At 48.0% G+C, this 25,368-nt stretch overlaps 1 protein-coding gene across 8 annotated transcripts in view; it reads left to right on the top strand.

Moving 5' to 3' along the window:
* Nucleotides 1-25,368, top strand: part of LOC138267723 (beta-galactoside alpha-2,6-sialyltransferase 1-like) — a 206,286-nt gene that overhangs the window by 165,700 nt on the left and 15,218 nt on the right. For all 8 annotated transcript variants that reach the window (XM_069216893.1, XM_069216892.1, XM_069216888.1 and 5 more), the window contains one exon: nt 9,686-9,860. In XM_069216893.1, the coding sequence (XP_069072994.1) occupies nt 9,686-9,860 (175 nt within the window). The remainder of the gene's footprint in view (nt 1-9,685; nt 9,861-25,368) is intronic.

Here is a 25,368-nt window from a genome sequence, read left to right on the forward strand (position 1 = left end):
AGGCAGGGCAGCACTTCTTCCTCAGCTATCAGCTCTTCTCCAGGCAGAGGTTCCTCTTGGTTCCAAAAGTATTTCTGAAGTCTGTAGATTTGGGTGCCCTTCTTATACCCATTTTAGTCTTTGAAGTCACCTTTCTTCAAAGGGGACTCACACCTACTTGTGAAATCCTGCCTTGCCCAGGCAAGGCCTCAGACACACACCTGGGGGTCGGAGCCGGCATTGTCAGAGGCAGGCACAGTCGTTTCAGATGAGAGTGACCACTCCACCCCTTCCTCCTAGCAGAGATGGCTAATCAGGAAATGCAGGTTACACCCCAGCCCCCTTTGTGTCACTGTCTAGTGCGAGGTGAAAAACAACCCAACTGTCAAACTGACCCAGACAGGGAATCCACAAACAAGGCACAGTCACAGAATGGTTTAAGCAAGTAAATGCTCACTTTCTAAAAGTGGCATTTTCAAACGCACAATCTTAAAATCAACTTTACTAAGATGTATTTTTTAATTGTGAGTTCAGGGATCCCAAACTCCACATGTCCATCTACTCTCTAGGGGAATCTACACTTTAATCATATTTAAAGGTAGCCCCCATATTATCCTTTGAGAGAGACAGGCCTTGCAACAGTGAAAAACGAAATTGGCAGTATTTCACTGTCAGGACATATAAACCACATTACTGTATGTCCTACCTTATCCATACACTGCACCCTGCCCTTGGGGCTACCTAGGGCCTACCTTAGGGGTGCCTTACATGTAAGAAAAGGGAAGGTTTAGGCCTGGCAAGTGGGTACACTTGCCAAGTCGAATTTACTGTGTAAAAATACACACACAGACACTGCAGTGGCAGGTCTGAGACATGATTACAGAGCTACTTATGTGGGTGGCACAACTAGTGCTGCAGGACCACTAGTAGCATTTGATTTACAGGCCCTGGCACCTCTAGTGCACCTTACTAGGGACTTACTAGTAAATCAAATAGGCCAATCATGGATAATCAATTGCATACACTTTACATGGAGAGCATATGCACTTTAGCACTGGTTAGCAGTGGGAAAGTGCTCAGAGTTCAAAAGCCAACAGCGACAGGTCAGAAAAAAATAGGAGGCAGGATGCAAAAAAAGATTCAGGATGACCCTGCATAAGCAAAAGTCCAACACGACCCCCTACCAGCCTAAAGTCAGGGGAGAACAATCAATACCTTGACGTACTTCCCTGATTGGGGCGATAGAACAAGGACCCAGGCCCACAACAGCAGGGGCATGTTCCAGTTCTACGCCTTCCTGACTCCAGTTGGATCCCTCTGTCCATCCTCTCAGGGCCCACTAAGCTAACCCATGGGGAACCCTTCTCCACATCTGCAGACACCATCTGTGCAGCGCCTAACTTTACTTTGCTCACAGTTGTATTACAATGGGCAGATAGTACCACCAGGGCCAACACAGTGGTGTTGCCCACTCCACCCCTGGGGTGTGACTCTCGTTCCACCCCCAGGGGCAGCTCTGTCCACCAGGACAGCAAGCCACAGTAACCCCTGACAACTGTCAGGGATGAGAGAGCCTGACCTCAGGCCTCTCCAACCACTGTGACTGTGGAGAGTGGGGGGCGGTAGCCTCAGGTGCCTGACACCCTTTGACCACTCTACCTTCCACCAGGTCAGAGAAGATAACCTGACCCTAGTCCTCCCCTTTGGGGCTCTGTACCCTCCTTCCAGGAGCGCCACCCCCAGAGAAAAAAAATTGTCAGGGTGCTTGTAGAAGCAGTCCTGCACAATTCTTCCACCAGTGCAGGGATGTTAACCTGCAACTGATCCTCCAACCTGGGGTCTGTACCTTCAGGTTGGACCAGGACCAGGGGTGAGGCTTCCCTCCCCCTGCCCTCTCTTCTGGGGTCCTGAACCACCCAACTAGAAGTGCCCCCCCCAGAAGACAACAAGGTAGGGGTACTGTTAGCAGTAGCCCCTTCCTCCAGGTCAGGGGGACACCCTGAACCTGGCCTTCCAATCCAGGGTCTGTACCCTTAGATTGCTCTAGGGTCAGGGGTGAGTCTTTCTCTCCCCTTCCCCTACTTTCAGGGTTCTGCACCCACCCCTCAGGGAGAGTACCCCTTGAAATCACACCGGGGGGGTGATTGGGCAAACCGCCCCCCCTTTCAGGTCAGGGTTTATCCCCTGCACCTGATCCTCCAGTCCAGGGTCTGTACCGACAGACTGGACCACTGCCTGGCAACCCAGGAATTCCTGGGGAGCATACCTACCCCCCACCAGGTCAGAGTTTACCCTCTGAACCTGGTCATCCAACCCAGGGTCACCAGCCTGCGGTAGAACCACTGCCTGGCGCACCAGGACTTCCTTGGGAGCACACTTACCCCCCACCAGGTCAGAGTTTACCTCCTGAACCTGATCATTCAACCCAGAGTCACCACCCTGCGGTTGAACCACTGCCTGGCACACCAGGACTTCCAGGGGGCACACTTGCCCCCCTCAAGGGACACACTGTTCCCAAGGGCCACACAAGAGTCTGGCTGGCACAGGTCTCCTGACCTCTGCCCATCTGACAGAGTCTGGATTCCCCCCAACCCAGAAATGGTCTCACCAAGGTCATTACTGGGGGGCTCTGCTCTCAGAGCTGACCCCTGACCCTTCAGGTTCTCCACTGGGATCCGCAACCCCCTCTCAACCCTCTGTCTGGACTTCTGTACCCCCTCACTAGGAGTGGTACTGCCAGACACCAGAACTGGTGGGACGCTGGCTACAGCCGCCCCCCCCAAGTTCTCCTGACACTGTGGGATCTCCCTCAACAGATGGCCCTATGGTACAGGCTAGGCTCCCCTCCTGGTGTTCCCCAATGGAACCCTCCAGGACCTGGGACCGGATCTCGGACACCTTAGACCTCAGCCCATCCCCATTCCCTCTCCTCAGAGACTGGACATGGGGTCCCTCATGCATCCCACTACACTGGGACCTACCTGGGACACTACAATCCTTCCCTACCTCACCTGGTTGGGAAATACCTAGACCACTCCTCTCAGGAGCCCCCTCCAAATGCCTCTTCAGACTCACTGGTACTCACCAAGAGGTCTGCCTCCATTGTAAGCTCCCTGGGGTCAGAGAACTCACACTCCACCTGGTGTTGGCGTAGCTCTGGAAAATAAGGACTAGACATATGCTCTCCAGCAATTACATCACTCAGCCCCTTACATGAATTAACCAAAGTACCCTTCACCCAACCATCCAGTGACTCTGCTTTGAAAAAGCACCCCACATCACCCTCCTGAGACTGTTGAAACAGTACCTGACTGTCCCTGACACTCAACCCACACTCTTCTGGGATGTCTTCACACTCCATAACCAGGACTTCTACCTGGGGGGAACCCCTCTCTCTGTCACTCTCACCTAGAGTCAGTAGAGTGTCCCTCCCACCAGTAGGAATATGACTCCCCATGCCAGTTCCCCAATCCACCTCAGGGACCCTGTGCATCACTGGAACTACCTCATACCCCTGAACCTCCTGGTGTGTGTTAACTCCCTCCTTCAAGTAGGGCACCACATCTCTGGGCATGTGCACTTCTTCAGCAGCACTAGATATAAAATTGTTGCTGCCACCATTCCAGCTGGATTCAGCCCTCATGACTTCCAGCTCCTTCATTTTGAGCTCATAAGCCCAAATCCTCTTTTTGATCTCTAAGTCCCTCCTCCTTTCTTCCAACTCCTTCTCCCTTTGCATCCTCAACTCCTTGAACCGGCGAGCCCTCTCTGCCTGTCTGTCCTGTAACTCTTCAGGAGTCAGACCCTTGGATGACACCCTGCTACCCCTCCTGGGGACCCTCCCCCCAGGCGTAACAGGTACCTCAACTACACTACTGTGTATCCTCTGCACTTCCCCACCCACATTCTCCTCCCCTGTGTGCCCTCCAGCCTTCTTGATTGTCACCCAGGCCCTCTGTGCCTTTTGCAGCTCCCCCTCCCTGGTGGAGCTCTCAGTGGGACAGTCAAGATCTTTAAGGAACTGTTTCAATTGAGCAACTGAGTACTCCTTCAGTTTCTCTATTTCAAACACAGCTCCAGCTGTTGCATCTCCAGATTGAGACATGGTGGTCACAAGTGCAAAGTTCCAAAGGCAGAAAATAAGTTCCCAATGAAGTAAAAAGAATCCGTCAAGGGATCATCAAAATAATGGAAGTAGAACAAAAAGGAGCCCTTAAGAGAAAAAGCAACAGATCACCAAACAAGTAGTATGTGGTCACGTAGTGGTCCGAACTCAAACAGTAGTGTACACTTCATTACTTTATGTCAAGTACAAATACAAGTCCAAATCCCAACCGCTGATCACCAATGTTAGAAATGGGGTCTTTGGTTGACAGTCAGGTTACCCCCTGTTCAAGCAAGGACCCTCACTCTAGTCAGGGTAAAAGAGAATCACCCTGAGCTAACCCCTGCTTACCCCCTTGGTAGCTTGGCAGAGCAGTAGGCTTAACTTCAGAGCGCTAGGTGTAAAGTATTTGTACCACCACACACAGTAACTTAATGAAAACACTACAAAATGACACAACACAGGTTTAGAAAAATAGGAAATATTTATCTAAACAGAACAAGACCAAAACAACAAAAATCCGACATACACAAGCCAAGTTATGAATTTTTAGAGATTAAACTCAAAAATAGCGCTTAGAAACAAAAATGCTTCGATGAGATGTAAACACGGCGTCGTGACGGAGTCGTTCCCAACAAGCCAACACCAGCGGCGCCGGACACGGAGTCGTGTAGACCCCCAAGTACAGTAGCTTTGGTGAAGAGTGAAAACAAGCCGATGCGCGAAGTCGAGGATCGCGGCGTCAGTGCGCAACGTTGAATCCGTGCACTTCAAGCAGCGTCGGTCATGACGTGGTGCGGCGACTTCCACGGAGTCGCGGACTTCAGCGGAGCTGCTGCGGCGTCGGGCCTACGAAGAGCGTCGCGTTCCAGCGAAGGTCACGGCGTCAGGTGCAGGCGGCGTTACCGAATTCAGCAGCGGCATCGGTCCGAAGTCATCCGAAGTCGATTTCCTTGGATTCCACCAGCTTTCCTTTCAAGGGCCCAGGGACTGGATAGGGCACCACTTGTCGGGGCAGGAGTCTCTCCAGAGACTCCAGGTGCTGGCAGAGAGAAGTCTTTGCTGTCCCTGAGACTTCAAACAACAGGAGGCAAGCTCTAACTCAAGCCTTTGGAGATTTCTTCACAAGATGGAAGGCACACAAAGTCCAGTCTTTGCCCTCTTACTCTGGCAGAAGCAGCACTGCAGGAAAGCTCCACAAAGCACAGTCACAGGCAGGGCAGCACTTCTTCCTCAGCTATCAGCTCTTCTCCAGGCAGAGGTTCCTCTTGGTTCCAGAAGTGTTTCTAAAGTCTGTAGATTTGGGTGCCCTTCTTATACCCATTTTAGTCTTTGAAGTCACCTTTCTTCAAAGGGGACTCACACCTACTTGTGAAATCCTGCCTTGCCCAGGCAAGGCCTCAGACACACACCAGGGGGTCAGAGCCGGCATTGTCAGAGGCAGGCACAGTCCTTTCAGATGAGAGTGACCACTCCACCCCTTCCTCCTAGCAGAGATGGCTAATCAGGAAATGCAGGTTACACCCCAGCCCCCTTTGTGTCACTGTCTAGTGCGAGGTGAAAAACAACCCAACTGTCAAACTGACCCAGACAGGGAATCCACAAACAAGGCACAGTCACAGAATGGTTTAAGCAAGAAAATGCTCACTTTCTAAAAGTGGCATTTTCAAACGCACAATCTTAAAATCAACTTTACTAAAAGATGTATTTTTTAATTGTGAGTTCAGGGACCCCAAACTCCACATGTCCATCTACTCTCTAGGGGAATCTACACTTTAATCATATTTAAAGGTAGCCCCCATATTATCCTATGAGAGAGACAGGCCTTGCAACAGTGAAAAACGAAATTGGCAGTATTTCACTGTCAGGACATATAAACCACATTACTATATGTCCTACCTTATCCATACACTGCACCCTGCCCTTGGGGCTACCTAGGGCCTACCTTAGGGGTGCCTTACATGTAAGAAAAGGGAAGGTTTAGGCCTGGCAAGTGGGTACACTTGCCAAGTCGAATTTACTGTGTAAAAATACACACACAGACACTGCAGTGGCAGGTCTGAGACATGATTACAGAGCTACTTATGTGGGTGGCACAACTAGTGCTGCAGGACCACTAGTAGCATTTGATTTACAGGCCCTGGCACCTCTAGTGCACCTTACTAGGGACTTACTAGTAAATCAAATAGGCTAATCATGGATAATCAATAACATACACTTTACATGGAGAGCATATGCACTTTAGCACTGGTTAGCAGTGGGAAAGTGCTCAGAGTTCAAAAGCCAACAGCGACAGGTCAGAAAAAATAGGAGGCAGGAGGCAAAAAAAGATTCAGGATGACCCTGCATAAGCAAAAGTCCAACAGTGACAATATGCCAAAAGTGTCTCAGAGGATATACTCCCTTAGGAGGTAAGTAAAATACACAAAATATACACATAAACCAAAATCAGGTAAGTAAAACACTTGCAAACACTGTAGAACACAACAGAATGCAATAGGAGACAATAGGCCTAGGGGCAACACAAACCATATACTCCAGAAGTGGAATGAGAACCACGAATGGACCCCAGGCCTAGTGTAGTGTGTAGAGGGTCGCTGGGAGTGTAAGAAAACACTAAGGGTGTCCAAGATACCCTGCCCCAAGACCCTGAAAAGTAGGAGTAAAGATACCCTACTACCCCAGAAAAACAGTAAAGTTGAGGTAGGAGATTCTGCAAAGACAACAATTGACTGCAAAGCACTGAAGACGGATTCCTGGACCTGAGGGCCTGCAAAGGAAGGGGACCAAGTCCAAGAGTCATGCAAGTGTACGGGGGGGCAGGAGCCCACTAAACCCCAGATGAATGTGCAAAAGGACTGCCTCCGGGTGGAAGAAGCCGAAGATTCTGCAACAACGGAAGGGGCCAGGAACTTCTCCTTTTGTCAGAAGATGTCCCACGGCGTGCTGGAGGATGCAGAGTTAGTTCCACGCAGAAAGACGCAAACAATCCTTGCTAGCTGCAAGAGGTGCGGTTGAAGGTTTTGGGTGCTGCCAAGGCCCAGGAAGGACCAGGAGGTCGACCCTTGGTGGAGGAGACAGAAGGGGCGCCCAGTAACAGAGACAGCCCACGCTGAAACAGGCAGCACCCGCAGAAGCACCTGAACAGGCGTTCAGGAAATATGAGCACGGCGGTCGTCTCAGCACAACTAAAGAGGGTCCCACGAATCCGTAGGTCAACTCAGCTAGTTGGGCAATGCAGGACGGAGTGCTGGGCACCTGGGCTGTGCTGTGCACGAAGGAAGTCTTGCTAAAGGGCACAGAAGCCCTAGCAGCTGCAGATCACGCAGTACACAGGATTACTGTCTGGCGTGGGGAGGCAAGGACTTACCTCCACCAAATTTCGACAGAAGGACCACTGGACTGTCAGGGTCACTTGGATCCAGCTCCTGTGTTCCAGGGACCATGCTCGTCAAGATGAGAGGGGACCCAAAGGACTGGTGATGCAGAAGTTTGGTGCCTGCGTTAGCAGGGGGAAGATTCCATCGACCCACGGGAGATTTCTTCTTGGCTTCCAATGCAGTGTGAAGGCAGACAGCCCTCAGAGCATGCACCACCAGGAAACAGTTGAGAAAGCCGGCAGGATTAGGTGCTACAATGTTGCTGGTAGTCTTCTTGTTACTTTGTTGCGGTTTTGCAGGCATCCTGGAGTAGTCAGCGGTCGATCCTTGGCAGAAGTTGAAGAGAGAAGTGTAGAAGAACTCTGGTGAGCTCTTGCATTCGTTATCTGAAGAGAAACCCACAGGAAACCCTAAATAGCCCCCAGAGGAGGATTGGCTACCTAACCAGCTAAGACCCTATCAGGAGGGGTCTCTGACATCACCTGCTGGCACTGGCCACTCAGAGGTCTCTATTGTGCCCTCAGACCTCTGCATTCAAGATGGCAGAGGTCTGGGACACACTGGAGGAGCTCCTGGGGTGGTGATGGACAGGGGAGTGGTCACTCCCCTTTCCTTTGTCCGGTTTCACACCAGAGCAGGGGCTGGGGGATCCCTGAACTGGTGTAGACTGGTTTATGCAAGGAGGGCACCATCTGTGCCCTTCAAAGCATTTCCAGAGGCCAGGAGAGGCTACTCCTCTCAGGCCCTTAACACATATTTCCAAAGGGAGAGGGTGTAACACCCTCTCTCAGAGGTAATCCTTTGTTCTGCCTTCCTGGGACTGGGCTGCCCAGGCCCCAGTGGGGCAGACACCTGTCTGAGGGTTGGCAGCAGTGGTAGCTGCAGAGAAAACCCCAGAGAGCTAGTTTGGCAGTACCCAGGGTCCATGCTGGAGCCCAGGGGCTGCATGGGTTGTCCCCCCAATACCAGAATGGCATTGAGGTGACAATTCCATGATCCCAGACATGTTACATGGCCATGTTCGGAGTTGCCATTGTTAAGCTACACATAGGTATTGACCTATATGTAGTTCACATGTGTAATGGTGTCCCCGCACTCACAAAGTCCGGGGAAATTGCCCTGAACAATGTAGGGGCACCTTGGCTAGTGCCAGGGTGCCTTCACACTTAGTAACTTTGCACCTAACCTTCACTAAGTGAGGGTTAGACATATTGGTGACTTATAAGTTACTTAAGTGCAGTGTAAAATGGCTGTGAAATACTGTGGACGTTATTTCACTCAGGCTGCAGTGGCATTCCTGTGTAAGAATTGTCTGAGCTCCCTATGGGTGGCAAAAGAAATGCTGCAGCCCATAGGGATCTCCTGGAACCCCAATAACATGGGTACCTAGGTACCATATACTAGGGAATTATAAGGGTGTTCCAGTGTGCCAATCAAAATTGTTAAAATGAGTCACTAGCCTGCAGTGACAATTTTAAAAGCAGAGAGAGCATAAACACTGAGTTTCTGGTTAGCAGAGCCTCAGTGATACAGTTAGGCACCACACTGGGAACACATACAGGGCACAACTTATGAGCACTGGGGTCCTGGCTAGCAGGATCCCAGTGACACAGGCAAAAACAAACATACATATAAGTAAAAATGGGGGTAACATGCCAGGCAAGATGGTACTTTCCTACAGCTAGTAAGTGTGTTTGTACTGTCATTGACAGCGAAGCTGGGGAAATGCGTCGTGCAAGCTGCAGTGGCCTACTGACGATGGCCCTGGCACTTCATTTTTACAAATTAAGCAATGACTTAGAGTAATCACAGAAAATAACAGAAAGAGGTAAATGGAAGTGCTTGAATTAATCCTATTCACTGTTTTGCCAAGCTGTGTTACTGCAGTAGGAAAGAGCATTGACTATCAGGCCTCATATGCACTGGGAGGGATATGCAGGGATATCGGAACTGGAATAGCGTTGAGTCCCAGCACTAGAACAGTAGTGAGTGGGTTGTGCAGACGTTTTTGCCACCTACACTGCAGTGCCTGTTTAAGGATTGAAAACTAGCACTCAGCTAGAGGTGCTGAGAGGAGCATGGAGTGGATTCCAGGTCCCACAGTCAAAAGAGCTGCATTTGTAGCCTGCAGGTACAATACAGCGCAATTAGCTGTCAACTGTGGTGGGTGAGGTGGATGATAAGATGCCTCAGACCCTTTCTTGTCCTTTTTGCCCATCAGTGGTTTAAGAAGCCAGATTACCCAATCTTCAAACGATACAAGGAATACAGGCAGAGGCATCCGAACCAACCGTTCTACATCCTACACCCCCAGGTCCAGTGGCGGCTGTGGGATATCATCCAGGAGAACACAGAGGAGCGTATCCAACGGAACCCACCTTCATCAGGATTCTTGGGTGAGACTGGATAGAACAATGCAGGTCATCACTAATCTGTGGTGGAAATGAGAAATCTTGGGAATGGGAAGGGCATTATGGCTGTCCTTTCATATGAAGAGGGATCTTTCTCCGGGACAGTTGTGTCTCAAGCCTATGAGTAGAGATGGACATCTTGTATGAGTTGGACAGCTTATGTGTGCAGATGATATCTCAGACCAAGGGGAGGAGTTTAGCATCTTAGGACTGCAGGACCAGTGGGGGCAATTTTACATCTTGGGACTATGAGTTGAGATCAGCATTTTAGACCTATTTGTGAGTTGGCCTTGATGCAGCCTCAGGCAGGTGGTGGGGGAATTGGTCTCCAAGGATTACGAAATGAAGTTCAGCATCTCAAACCTATGGGGGAGTTCGCTTTGTTCCACTCTATTAGAGTTCAATGTCAGCTTTCTATGGGCGGGTAGGAGTTGGGTCCTACAGCACTTCAGACCAATGCGGCCACTTTTGTACGCAAGTGGGAACCCCATGATAAACGGGTAAGATGAGTATGTAGCATCCTCTGGGGAAGGCGGCATGGTGAGTCATATGACAGTCTATGTGCAGAGCTCTGCCTCTTAAACCTATGAGGTGGTAGGGCATCTTAGGCTTATGGGGACAGGGAGAATTTACCCACATAAGTTTGGGCATGTTGCAGCCAAAAGCAAGAGAGAAGTGGGACATTAAAGACATTTAGTTGAGGTTGGCATCTGATGTAATTTCTGGCCTATGGATGAGAAGGGCACAGGGACAGACTTTCACACAAGTATGTTTTACCACATTTGATGCTGCTGTGTGTGTGTGTGTGGTAGTCTGCTGTACTGACCACTCCAAAGCAGCTTTTGGCCTGTGTAGAGGATCATCCTTGAACTGCTGCACTGATGCTGTTCCTGCTCTGTGTGTGTGGAGAATGGCTGAACTGCCTATGGGTGATTTACCTACTTTGTGTGTATGGGGGATGGCTGAAATGTTCCTCCTGATGCTGCACCTTCTGTGTATGTGTGTGAAGAATGGTGGAACTGCCTACAGGTGATGTGCCTACTTTGTGTGTTTGAGGGATGGCTGAATTATTCCTTCTGGTGCTGTACCTGCTGTGTGTGTGTGGAGAATAGCTGAACTGCCTATGGGTGATGTACCTACTTTGCGTGTAGGAGGGAAGGCAGAATTGTTCCTTCTGATGCTGTACCTGCTGTGTGTGGGGAGAATGGCTGTACTCTTCGGTAGATGGCATGTTTTAATATGCATTTCTGGTACATTTCTAGGTTAGCAGTGTGTCTGTCTGTGATGTTTGCATTCCTCAAGCATAACACTCCACCAATGCTTAGAACGCCAGGATCACTTTTAGATCGGGTTTGACCCTCAGATCCAGTTGTTTGACAATGGCTGTGGCTGTACCTAGGGAAGTGTTTCTCTCACATCTCAGGCCATTTGGTAATTTTTTTGTTTGTGGATCATTCTTCTTCCTATGGAGTACTTGTGTTGTAATTAATGCACGAGGTACTATTTCCATTTCAACAGTAAACTGAATCATGACACATTAAATTCTGTATCTCATAATACATTGTATTTAGAATTTAGTATTTTGTGTTTTCACAATAGTCTATGTTTAATATATATATATATATATATATGTGTGTGAAGAAAATATTGTCCTGAATGTCGCGCTTTCAATTCACGGTGGTGCCGGTCCTTCGGTAGGACACACGCATAATTATTTCACTAGATCTTTTTGAATTACAGGCTTGCAAATCTTTAAAAAAAAAGAAAACATGCTGGCAGCGGCCTTCTCGGGGCCAAACAATAACTTCAGGGAGAGGGGTGTGCACGATCCTCGTCTCTGAGCCTTAGAATGACCTGGGGACCCCATCCTCTGGGCCGGCTCTTAAACTATGACCTGGGGAGTCAACCCCAGGACACAGTATTTTTCCCTGCTCACAGGACCGGGCAGGGAAAGAACTGTGCTCCCTCCTGGCGGGAGCTTTGAAACTGCCTCTGCTGGGTGGGAGCACAATTCTGTTTTCCTGTCCACACTCTTGTCGTTAGGGAAACTGTGAATCCTACCACCTGGCAGGAGCAAACGGAAATAGCTGCTCCCGCCAGGTGTGAGCAATGCTTGCTCCCTTGCAGGAGCCGGCTGGGGTCACAGGGCCCCTGGGCTGCCCTCCACAACTCTTGTTGATATGTTTTGTGGGTGCCCCGGTTAGGTACCCACTTACATTAAAAAGGCCCAGTGAGATGGGGTCCCCAGAACCTCTTAAGGCTCAGGGAGAGGGTCTGCTTGCCTTTCTCCCCTAATGTTAGTGTTTGGCCCCAGGGAATGGAGGTCTCCAGAGCCCATTTAGGCTTAGGAAGGGGAGCAATAAGCCCCGTCCCCTAAAATAAATGTTTAAGGCCCAGGTGATTGGGTCCCTGGGGCCCCCTAAGGCTTGGAGAGGGGTGTCACATGTCCCCCTCCCCTATAATTAGTATATGGCCCTGGTAGATATGGGTCCTGAGGGTCCATTTGGGCTCAGGAAGAAGATCTGCATGCTCCTCTCCCCCAATATGAATGTTACTGGCTCCGTGGGATGGGGTCCCAGGACCCCTACAGGCTCGGGGAGGGAAGCTGCACATTCCCTCCCCTAAAAATAATTTTTTTGGCTCCAGGAGATGTGTTCCCAGGCCCAATAGTTTCTTGGAGAGGGGTGGTCATGTGCCTCCCTACCCCTTATTGAAAAAGGCCGAAGCATGGGGTCCCCCTGGCCACTTGCGGCTCGGGGAGCGGGGCCCTGCACTCGGCCTCCCATTTTTTAAAACAAAAGGCCTCAGGAGATTGGATCCTCTGGGCCAATAGTGGTTCGGGAAGGGGGGCCATGGGATGCCCTCCCCGGCAAGTAAGTGTCTGCCTGGGGGTGGGGGGTTTGGGTGCAGTGCCTGGTAGCAGGCCAGGCCTTGTGGCCAATCCTACCATGTACTTATGGTAATAATTATTACTTTACTTTAAAAAAAAAACTTGAAATTTACTGAAAAAAATCAAAGGTTAAAGTGACATTATAGTTAGGTGAATATTTCATTACCAGTGTACCATTTTAAAGTAAATAAAACACTGAAATTCACCTGGTATAATTATCCCTAGTAACTAAAATTTCAAAGTACGTGCATGAGATGGCGCAACCCATTGGCAGGCATTTGTTGTAATAACAGCAGCCGTCTAGGTGAAAATCCAACAGATGATAACTATCTGGGTGCACTGGGAGGAGGCGGAAGGCAGATTCGATGTCAGTCTTTGGTAGCAAAGCACCCTTTCCTAATGCTTTAATCTGATCCACTGTAGCATAGCAAACCGCGCAGCTACCTGGGTCAAAGCCATTTTTCACTGAAACTTCCGGGGGGGATGACTGGTGATGAATTAGTCTGAATTTCCCCCTCATCTTTTGATAGGAACCACCCCTAAGGGGGACCCTTATATAGTTGTCGAGGGGGGTTGAAAAATTGTCACCCTTCCCAAAGACAGCACCTTCGCCACCATCTGCCTAGCTACTGTTGGCTGTCTCTGACTGATTTCAGGTTCTTGCACATTTGGTGACCCTGAGGGTCCTTATATCGGATGATGAATCCTACTGTAAAACCCTCAGCCAATAGCTACCCTTCCTTCCTTCTTGGGTACCCACTGAGTAAGTATAACACCTGCCCGATGTGGATGGAGGTCGGCTCCCCATCTCGAGTGATCTACTTCTTGTTGCCGCTGTCCTTTCCTTCACTGGCTATTTTGGCTTTCCTACACTTTACTGCTGGGTGGGCCCCCCAATTGCTGCAGCTATGTCCCCACTTGCATTCTTCTTTGTCTTATTTCCAGCAAACTGTTGAGCGGGGCTTGCCTTGCTTGCTCCCTGAGTGGTTCCTTGCTCTGCTGCCATGTGTGAACCCTTCCTGCTTGCTTTTTCCCCTAAATGGGAGAGAATTATACACCTGTGCGCTCACAAGTTTCTCTAGCTGCCACCATGTGATTAGTGAAACCCTCCACATCCCTCTGGTCCCACTCAATGACAGGCCACATTTGCATTTTTTCACGGAACCCTTCATCACAGCGCAGCCATGCACCTTGATATTTCAACTGAGCTGCATGCGCTCTCTGTTCGTGAAGAAACAGACCTGTCGCACTCTCAGGGATTTTTTTTTACAAACACGGAGGCTAGGGTGCAGAATGCTCGTAGCCAGTTTTCTGTAGATCTCTCCACCCTTGGCCAGCGCCTCTCCCTTTATCCTCATCTTTTGTGTCATGCGTGGTCGAGTCCAACCTAGCCTGCTGCACCTCGAGGAGGGAGAATATATCTATAAACCCTTTTCTCCATATTGTTTCCTTCTTGGCCAGTGGGATTAGTCTATCAAGGCCTGTTTCCCTGGCCATTAAGGGTGGGTCCCCAGGAGATGGTCTGATATATTCACTTGCTGGCGTCCCTTGGGTTGCCCTTCTATCCTGACCTTTGTGGGGTCGGTCCCCTTTGTGGGTAGGATCATCCTGAGCCGCTTGTGCCCCTTTCTTGCTGCCTCCTTTAGCCTTGTCCTGTTCGTCCCCAGGTTCATGCTCCTCCTTGTCAGATGCACCTGCCACCCCTGACTCTGCACCTGCCACCCCTGACTCTGCACCTGCCACCCCTGACTCTGCACCTGCCACCCCTGACTATTTCAGAGGGGGGTGGGGAGGTCGCTTGTTTTTGGGGGTCCGTCCTGCACCCTCTTTAAACCCCACGGTACCAGTTGCCTTTGCATCTGATTGGCCAGTTTGAACAATGACAGCCAATCCGCGCACCTTTCTTTCGCGGGCTTGGGCTTCCCTTGGTCGTTGATCCCCACTCTCGGGAGGCGTTTGTCGTGGGCCCCAAACTGATGTGCTGTGCCGACCGGCCCGCAAACTTTCTGTCTCTTTCTCATTCTCTTCCCCCTTGTGGCCTCTCCTCTCACATGCTCTTTCCCTCTCACAGCCTTTCTCTCTTGCGCTTTCTCTATTACTCCCTTGTGCTCTCTCTCATGCTCTTCCTTCTTTTCTTTCTTTCTCCCTCACCCTTTATCACTCTTTCCTTTCCATCTCTCATATGCTCTCGCTTTTTTTTACTGTTGTTTTCTTTCACACCTTCTCTGTCTCTGTCTCGCTGTCTCTCTTTCTCTCTCCTGCACTCTCTCTTACTCTCCCAGGTTCTCTGGTAAATGTGTGGATTGCTCAGAAGAACATTTATTTAATATATTATTTATTAAATGGAGTAGATGAGAAGACATGATTAACACAGATAGAAAAGATCATCTGGTACCCAACCATGCCCTACCGACAGCTCTATAAACAAACCACATGCCACAACAAAAAGTGCCTGCATTTGTACACTCTGTATTCAGTACAAGCATGCAGGACAAATGCTGGGATTATAAATTACTGAAGTCACCCCAGATGCCTTCTTAAAGCATTTCCTGCTTATACCAGGCTACGCCTAAAACTGGTTATTTTAACGTCACGAAACAACGGTGTATGTGCGCTTTATACATTAACTTATAATATAACATAACAGCATAACATAACATATGTTTTCATTTCTAGAGAGCAACAATAGTTTTTTTTTAACCTTTTAGACAACTAAGGATGACTAAACAGCCAATTTGTGCGGATTACGTTTTTGGCACCCATCAGGGCGCTACAAACCCAAAATGTGTGTATGTGGGACGAGGATAAGGAATCATGAAGCAAGCCCACCAACAGAGACCTGCAAAGCAGCAGACCCCACACTACAGCCTCTCTATCAAACGCATTCATGAACTGCTATTATCAGGCATACCTTCTGAGAGGCAGAAACATTTCACGTTCTGTAAATATTTTTTTTTTTTTACTGAAGTTTCAAGACTCATTGGTTCTTGAGACAGCAGTCTAGGTCAGGCGTGCCCGTCCTTTATGGCGGAGGGGCCACGCCCCCCACCTTTTGCCCCTCATGAAGAGTGTCTGTCAGGCTGAACAAAGGTCAGCCTGACAGACACTCTTCATGTTCAGGTCAGGTAGCCAGCAGCGAGACATGCGTGATTTGCGCAGACTCCTGGCTGTCTGAGCTGAACTTTGCTGGGCTGAATCGGTCACAGCTCCTGTGGGCGTGACCGCCTCGGCTCAGCAAAGGTGCCTCGAGGCCCTTCCCCGGGTGACAAGGGAAGCATCACCCATTGACTTCGACCTGGGCGCTTCAGGTTTAAGCCCTGAAGTGCCCAGGGCGAGTGTCAATCAGTGACACCTCATCACAGAGTGGGGTGGGGTCAGCAGTCTCACTGACCCCATCCCACTCCGTGACGGAGTTGGGACTGCTGCCTTCCCTCACTGGCTGACCTAATGTCAGCCAGTTAGGGAAGGCAGCAGTCCCAACCCTCCTGAGACCTCCGAGACTGAAGGTAAGTGTGTGTGTGAGTAATATTTTTAAATGAATGTTTGGTCCATGCGTGTATGTTTGAATGTTGATGAGTGTTGTTAATAGATGTGCGTGCGTGTGTGTGTGAAAGAATAAGTGTGAGTGTGCTTCCCGCCCACCCCTCCCTCCTAAAACTGCCGTCTGCCACTGATCTAGGCCCAATTTTGAAAAACTAAATAATATCTTTGCTGCCTCGTCTGCTCCTGCCTGTGGTGATTCAGGCATCCCAAAGTAACTGCTCACAAACCTTTAACATTTTTTAGTACAGTATCTAACTCATTCTCAGTCTGTTAAATATTACATTATTTGTCACTCAACAGAGTGTGAAAATGTAGAAACACCTTTTAGCCGCACTTCCTTCTGTGACCCTGAAAGTTAATTTAATACAGTGGTGCATATTGTGCCTCTTAATATCAATGATTCACATTCACCCAGATTACCTATAGTATTAATTGCTTTATTACACCGGGCAAACCTTGCAATTCTCATTATTCTCTTTTTGTGACTTTGCAGCTTTGCATGGTGGACACTAGAAAGATGCCGTAGGTCCCTTAGCAGATTTACTGTGGCGTGACCAATGTATGCTTTCTTCTGTATCTTACGTAAATCGTGGTATTAGGAAATTACATGGGTTATAAGACGGCTCTGTATCTTCCATTTATAAATCAGAATATGGCTTTTAATATTGCAGGCTTTTATTCATTTTAGGAATTAACTTAACCCAAGTTCATCATCTGCAGCTCAGGACTTGGGCAATTAATTCTCTGTTTTATGTTAGAGGTGGTCGTACATGGCTGTGGAGTATCATGTCTCCAATTGTCCTCTTCACACAATGCTCCATTGTCACATTTGCTCTTACTGCCCCACATCTGTCATGATCATACAGGTAGTTCCTCCAGTTTACTGTGATTAGTCATCAGATACGCGTCTTGCAGTTCTTGCTGTGTGGACGTCTATAACTGTTTACCTTTGACAGCAGTCGCTCAGAGCCGGTACGTTGACCCCTCTGTTTCATGTTTACAGCCACCGTCAGCATGGCCATGCACTCTATGTAAGATACCCCATCCAGAGTACGTGCCAATGACTACTCTACACACTGAGCTGTAAATCACACGTCTTTATTCTTCTGCATGTACTTGTGAACTTGCAAATTCTAAACCAAGCATTCATTACATTCTATTCTAGCGATTACGTCACACTGCTACAGAGTCCGTTTGGAGCCAAAAAACTTCCATCATAACACTTGCAAGACACCATACCTTTGTGACATGGCAGTAGTAGAGGCCTCTGATGCCAGCCTGCAGGACTTCTTCTTCTCAAACTGCTCTGGATAAACTACCATATAACAGAACGGGCATTAGTCGCTCACTAGTGATGTGCCAGTAGCTCTTATGCTTAAGCAATGTTATCCAAAGGGCTTGGCACTTCCAGGTCCTTATTGACTGGGGTTGAGTCAAGGAATTAATAGACAATTTCACTGTTGTAAATCAGAACCTTAAAATGTGGGATAAAATTCACAAGATTGTTTCTCAGGTGATGTGTTTTTCATGGTACTATTTAGCCAGAAAGTTACAGGAAACATTTGTTGTGTTTTTTTGTTGGTGATAAGAGTCGATTATGTTTTGTCCTGTTAAATATGCATTATAGTGAATATTATTTGAGGGTCATAAAACAAGGGTGGGGAGGAGTGATAAGATATTTTAGTCACAATATTTACCATGGTGCTGTTATACTCATTGTAGGAATTGTGGTGAGTTGTAAGTTTATTTCACCCTGTGAAAAATGCTGATTCCCTGCAGGGGTTTGATTAACTATCTTTCAAAGAAAATGGTTTATATCAGTGTCCACAAGACCACTGAATTGGGTGATTACCAAAATTGCAAGCAGTCTGCTCATTTCTGCTGAGCATGTTTCCTCTTTCAAACAGCCTGCATGTGTTGTCACCATCTTGCCTCTGTAAAAAATCCAGGAGTAACAATTGTAACTTCTCCTGAATCTTTTTCACCTCCAAACCGCCCTCAGGCCTGTCGCTGCTGCAATATGCAAACATAGTCGAAAGCCAGAATTCCCAGCGGGCCTGCTCAGGTAACTATCTAGGTTTCAGTTGCATGGAAGCTGAAGATTGCCAAAATGAAGAGCTTGTGTAAAGGGATGAAAAGGAAGTAGACCGGCTGAGGGAAGAAAGAGGAGAGAGCTGGGTTGCGGGGTGATAAGGGAGGAAGAAGGGGAGGAAAAGAGGGTTGTGTGTAGAAAGGGAAGAAAGAAAACTGAGTGAAGAAAAAGGAGGGAGACAGTGTAAAGGGAGGGAATAAAGTAAGAAGAGCAAATGGGAGGGTGAAGAAGGGAAAGGGCTGATGAAGAAAGAAGGGAGAAGGGAGAAGAGATAAGAGAAGACAATGGAAGGAGTTTAGTAGAAAGCGGGCAGAGAAGAAAGAACCGAAGGGATAGTGGAGAGGGGAAGAGCTCAAGGAAGATGAAGAGTTGAATTGGCTGAGGGAGGGAGATGGAATAAAGCTGTTGTGTCATGCAGGGAAAGAGTGACCCAATTTTGAGGTATGCCGGTGGTTACTAGAGAGTGCTGGCAACTGCTGGAACCCCCTTACAGAATCTCCAGTCCCTACAGACCGCCTTAGATGTGCAACACAACTCAGCATCCTCACTCTCACAGCACATTCAAACACTGGCTCCTATGACAGCATCCCACTAAAGGCTAGGGGAAAAATTAGATTGGCAGAGGAAGACCTTAGGGGTAGGGTGGGGGGGGGGAGTAATACAAGGACCATGACTGGTGGGGGGGGGGGTTGATCATGTTAAATATGTGTTTCCTTTATTGTACGTGCTCTTACAGTATCACAGTTTTACTATTTCATGAAGTTGGATTTTGCCCTTTCTGCAGGCTCATCCCCAGATATTTTGCCTTCACTCCGTGTCATTTTTACTGACCTGGTTTTTGCTGGCCTTAGGACTCTGTGCACTTTACTACTGCTAACCAGAGCTAAAGTGCTTGTGCTCTCTCCTCTAAACATGGTAACATTGGCTTATACCCAATTGTCAGATTTGATTTACATATAAGTCCCTAGTAAAGTGGCACTACATGTGCCCAGGGCCTATAAATTAATCACTATTAGTGGATCTACAACACTGATTGTGTCACCCATTTAAGTAGGCCTTTAACCATGTTTCAGGCCTGCATTGCAGCCAAATTGGGTTGTTTTGTAACTGCCTTTTGGACCTGGGAAAATAAACATTTTTCCAGGCCCAAACCTTCATTTTTAATACATGTCACCCCTAAAGTTGGCCCTGGACAGCCCCAAGGGCAGGGTGCAGTGTATTTAAAAAGGTGGACATGTGCTCTTAGATTTTACTTGTCCTGGTAGTGAAAAACTCATCAATTTGTTTTTCACAACTGCAAAGACTACAGCTTCCATAGGATAACATTGGAATGACCTTATTACAGTTTACACGTGTAATTTCCAAATGGGAATATGTAGTCAGTTCAATGTTTGGTGTTTTTGGAATCACAATTTAAAATCCTAACTTATGGTGAAGTTAAATTTTAAATTTCAGTTATGAAAATGCCAAGTTCTAGAAATTCTGCATTTTCTTGCCTTAGCCGTTTGGTGCCTTTAGCCTGTCTCTGGGTCACATGACTGGGTGTGTGTGACAGTTGGGCTTTGTGTTTTCCTCCTGACCGCCACAGTGGGGAGCTTAGGTGTGACTGGATGGGCCTTCACTGGCAGGGTAGGCAGGAGGAGCTAGCACTTGAACAGGCTGTGTCCTGTCTTCACACAAAGGGCTGCAAACTCCTTGTAGTTAATCTGGAGCTAGGTAAGCAGGGAATCTGTGCACTTCGAAGTCATGCCTCTAGAAGCATCCTCACACCTCAAAGGCACAACTGTGTATACATTCTGGACCTCAGACACCAACTCTTGAGAACACTTCTGGTCCTTTGGATACTCTGCCAGGAAGAAGTACTCCTATCCTGCTGAAATTCCTGACACTTTGCCTGGCTGCTGCTCTAAAGAAATGCTGCCTTACTGTGCAGACCTGCTGCCTGTTGCCCTCTTGCCTGGTGAAGGAAAACTGGGCCTGTAACTTCATCTTGAACTCAGGACTCCAGAGTGACTCCAAGGGCTAGATGGCTAGTTTGCTGGTCAGAGAATTAGGGACAGACATAAAAGGCTCTCCAAACAGCTTCTGGACCCAGTTGCAGCATCTTCCTGATCCCTAAATTGTGCCTCTCAGGTCCTGGACCCTTGGTGAATAATGGGTGCTGAAACCATGCTTTTGGGCTCTTTGTGATCTCAAACGGGCCAGTTCATGCTAAGACCGCGCCGTTCCCACCAAAAATCAGCACAAAGTGCCAGCAGCCCATTCCCTTCACACTGCACCATCGACTGATCGTGGGGGAATTCAAGGACGAAGCTCCAGCCCACTCATTTGTGATGCCTGCCTGCTCATTGCGCCACGCTGACAGCCTCCCCCGTTGTTCTCCTTGCTCCTCATACCCTCTTCCATTGCAAACAGGACTTTTGGCAAAAATTTGAGAAGGTAAAAGTCCAGCCGACTAATCTGGCACTGGATCCAACGTGCTCTCCATCGTGTTTGACCTAAACTTTTGACTTCGACCCGGTCCAGCGCGGCCAGAGAGCTGCGGATGGCACTTTATTCTTTAATCCTCAGACCATTCAGGGTTTGCCCAAGTAATCCTGCATGCCCTGGGCTTCAGATATATAATATTATACATTGGGACGAAGTAGGAAAGAAGTAGAATGATTATACTGTAAATGACACAGTTAACTGTCACTGGTTAGGCATTATTTTATTCATGAAAAAGTATTCTTATATATCTAACAACCAGTGCATTTGGTTGTGTATCCACCTTAAAACCAAAACCACAAAAGAAAACAACGGTGGCAATAATTGTTCATATCGTTTTCCACAAAGTAATTCTTCCTTCCTCTATTTTAGATTATGGTGGTTACCCACAAACACTCCCAGAGCCCCATCCACCAGAAAGTAGTCCTTAGCTGTGAGGGGTGTAGGTCCTCATACCTCCTGCTCCTCCTATATCTAATCTAATCCATTTCTTCTTGGTAGGAATCCTTCCGTTCAAAAGTCGACTTGATTCGGCCTCTTTAAGGTAGGGCCTCATCAGGAATAAGGAAGTCAATGCGCCTGTATATGGAGAGGAAAAACACCTTTTTCGTCTCTCTACCAACATAGGCATAGCTCAATAGATACAAAACAGTGACTGGTAAGAGCTACCATACAATAAAATGCCCGTGGGCGACCTGCCTCAACAAGAGTGAAAGGGCAAGAATGATGCGAAGAATCATAATGGCCACCACTCGTCCAGAAGAGAAATGTCCACCACCTGTGGCCCAACCGTGTGACTGCTAAATTAACTCATGCGACTGTGGGGACATACTGTCCCTGCACCATCTCAAGCTATTCAAAGGTTTGCTGCCCGCCACCAGCAGTGAATGGTTCACGTCACGTAAACCATCACCTTGAAGTCAAAGATGCACCCATACCATGGTGAGGATGGAATACATCATGGAACTGGGCCCTCCACGGCTAAATGTGAAAAAATCCCATGCCTACAAAGAAAAACCAGAGCTAGCTGGAAAGATCAAAGAGATCACACATCATGCTCTAGATGATGTTTTCTCTGTATTACTGTTTGAAGTGTTGCAGAAATACTTTACACATTGCCTCTAAGTTAAGCCTGACTGCTCTGCGCCAAGCAACCACGAGGTTGAGCACAGGTTAATTTGGGGCTTGTGCCTTACCCCGACAAGGACTGTGGTTGCTGCTTGCCCAAGGCTCACACCCCAGTCAACCAACAGCCCATTTTCTCACAAACGCCAGTTGTTACTATTACCACCAATTTCATTGTTTATCAACCACAATAGGATGAAGGGCTGAGTCGGTGAAGCCGGGATTCAGGTTGATACAATGCTGGTAGCACACAGATGCCAGAAGGGAGTGTGCAACCTAAGTGGCAGCTTACAGCAGGGTGATATGGAGGAGGAGCAGATTAGAGGAGGAGATGGTTTGAGTGAGAAAAGGCAGAGGGAAAGCAAGGATGGAGACAGGCTGGAGCAGAAAGATAAAGGAACGGGGGTTACAACCTTGAGAATAAGAAGGTCAGGAAGGACTTAGTTAAGGAGTACAAGGGGTGTGAAAGGGCTAAGGGCAAGATAAAGAAAGGAAGAAATGCAGTGTGGGCTGCAGTAACAGGAGGTGCAGATGAATGGAAACGAGGGATGAGGCCACATATTATTTTAACACAGGAGACAGAAGGATCCCAGCAATGACAGTATCCCCTCGCCATCCATCTGAATGTTGTAGTCCCTGGCTTACTTTGCATGCCGGCCTGTTACTTCGTGCTTTCCCCATTCCCACAGGCTGCACACCCAACTCATGGGACTTTGGGACCAGTTACCTCTCACAGGGTCAGGCTGGGACAAATAAAAGACCTGGGCACAAAATAAAAATGGTCCCCGTCAGTGAATTATAAAACTAAAAAAGTGGCCCATGTTTGCACATTGGGACAGTTTTGAATTTGTAGGACATGCTGTATAAGTGTTTTTCAGGGTAGGGAAGACTGGATGAATTCGAGCTTGCTGCAGGCAATGTTTGTTTTAATATCAGGGAAATCAACATTAAATACCAGCTCAGTATACCATAAAACAAACCAAAAAGCGGCCCAGGCACTAACCTGTCAGACCAACCCATCGGGCACACCCTGGTTGCCTTATAGGCCATTCGGACCCTGACCGCTCACTCTTTCTCCATCCATCTTCACAGTGCATGATGTGGTTACTAGGTTTCCATCCCTATGTCCCACTTGTCCTTTCCCCATCTTGTCCAGGGTGCGAACAGCTTTACCACCTCCCGCAGTTTAATGCAGGAAAGCAATCTTTGCAGCAGGTGCGTGACCTATTGAGTTGTTTCCCCAGGACTGGAGCTTGATGCTTTCAGATTACAAACTCATTTCTGTAACTCACGTGTGAATGCACCGAGTTATCTAACTAGAATCCAGACCTGTAAACCGCAGCTAGATCAGTGCTCTGCAGCGGGCTCATTAGCCTATGGAGCGGTACTGTGGCTCTTAAAACCGGTCACACACAGATCTCACTGGCAAGGGCTGCCGCCACCTGGACTAACTGACTAGTTGTATAACATGAGGCTTGCTTCATTTATATAAGAACACGTGCCAGAGTCCAAAGCTTTGCCTAGAAGCCCATGGCTGGCGCTAGACAATGTTTGGGATTGACAAATACCGAAGCTCTTCTCTCCTCTTTGCTTCTGTATTTAGTTTTCAGATTTCAAGAGCAGCCGCTGGTCGTGACTCTGCTGTGGGTGGTTGCGGCTTCTTCTTGCTGCATGTTGGTGTCTGACTCTGGGCTGAGCGTTTGCAACAGATTTGAGTAGCTGTTTCTCTTTGATGTGACAGCTACTTACTCTGATCTTGGTGGCTGTTTAATGTTGATCTAGGTGGTTTGGGAAAGTAGCTTCCACTGATGGCTAAAGGAAGCTTGCACTTCCATTACCTATGTGACCCTTGCACTCTGTGGTTTGCACAAGCCATACGTTCACCCATTCATCAATCCCGCCAGGCACTCAATCACAGATTCATGCGTTGGTCACTGGCCCAATCATCCATCTTTGCACTCACCTATCCATGCATTAATTCCATCACTCATTCACACATTCACATAAACAAACTAGAAAATCTTTTTTTTTAAGCCAGACCTCTTAGCTTTTTCAGTGCTTTCTGTATGTTATTCGCCCGTAGTACTTGCTCCACTACTTGAAGTGGCATTGGGCTGGCATGGGCACTGGACAAAAAGGAGCCTGCAGATGTAGTTGGCATTACTGTTCCGAGAATGGAAGGTGAAGCTGAACAACTAACATTACTTTTATTTCAGTTTTAGAACATTTTGAACTGATTTAATAGAATTATTGTAACATAATTCTGATGTGTTATGTGTATATTTTTATGGATGTTACTTAAAACAAAGATGGTAATTTTGGCTGTAATGACTGAGTTTGAGGGGGAAGAACGGTTGCTTGTCCTGTGCATTTGGGGCCAGATATTCTTACATTTTTGCGTCGTGGCTGTATCGGTTTTGTGACACAGCCATGACACAAAATGCTAGTAGATATTTATGAAGCCATGCAAGGGCCAATGTGCATAGCTTTGTAAAGAAATGTAATGCAACGCAGCATCCTTAGATTTGGGTGGATTAGCAGGTGTAGATTGTGTTGCGTTACATTTCATTCTGGAAGGCGTTCCATGGGTGGAGCGTGGGTGTTCCAGTGCATCCACCTATGGATTGCAAGCCTTCTGCGGATGGCATAAAGACACAAATCTTTTCTCCTCCTCTTTATTTCCTCTTTCTGTGTGTGCTGATTTCTGCAGCACTCATTGAGAGAGGATTGTTTTTGTGCAGAAAGGTATCCCGTCCTCATACATGCCAGCAGATCACACCTGAGATTCCCCATGTATTAATTTAATCTTTATTTTGACTGTCTCCCATCTGAAACTGCCTTTGCCTCAAGAGAAGTAAACAGGAGAAATACATTCTCCTGATTATTGTTTAAAAATCTCCCACTTTCTTCTTCTAAACTGTTGGCATGTATGCTCCCTGAACAAGACAATTCTCCATGTAATGGAGGCAGATTTGCACCAGAGGTGTAACAGAGGCCTTTGCAGCCTCTGGGGGGGGTGGTGGTGAGGTGTGGGGCAGGGCAGGCTTACCCATACTGGAGGTTGCCCCCTCAGCCTCTACTAATGTGAGTGTGGGGGGCCACTTCAGTATATCTTGCAGGGGAGCCCCTCACGTTTTGTTACGCCACTCATTTCCACCTTGGTGCAGTGGGTGCCTGCATTGGTGCTAGGCTGCCTAAAGTGCGCTATGAGAGGGCAGAAGTGCACCATATCTAAGTAGGTGTGGCACATTTGTGCTCTCTCCCTTTCAGGTTGCCTTGCTACACTGCGTTGCATTACAGGTTAGTAAATCTGGCCCTGTGTCTGATTGAGGAATGTTTGAGTTGTTGATGTCTGT

Source organism: Pleurodeles waltl, chromosome 12, assembly GCF_031143425.1.
Source record: "Pleurodeles waltl isolate 20211129_DDA chromosome 12, aPleWal1.hap1.20221129, whole genome shotgun sequence".
NCBI classification, from domain to species: domain Eukaryota; kingdom Metazoa; phylum Chordata; class Amphibia; order Caudata; family Salamandridae; genus Pleurodeles; species Pleurodeles waltl.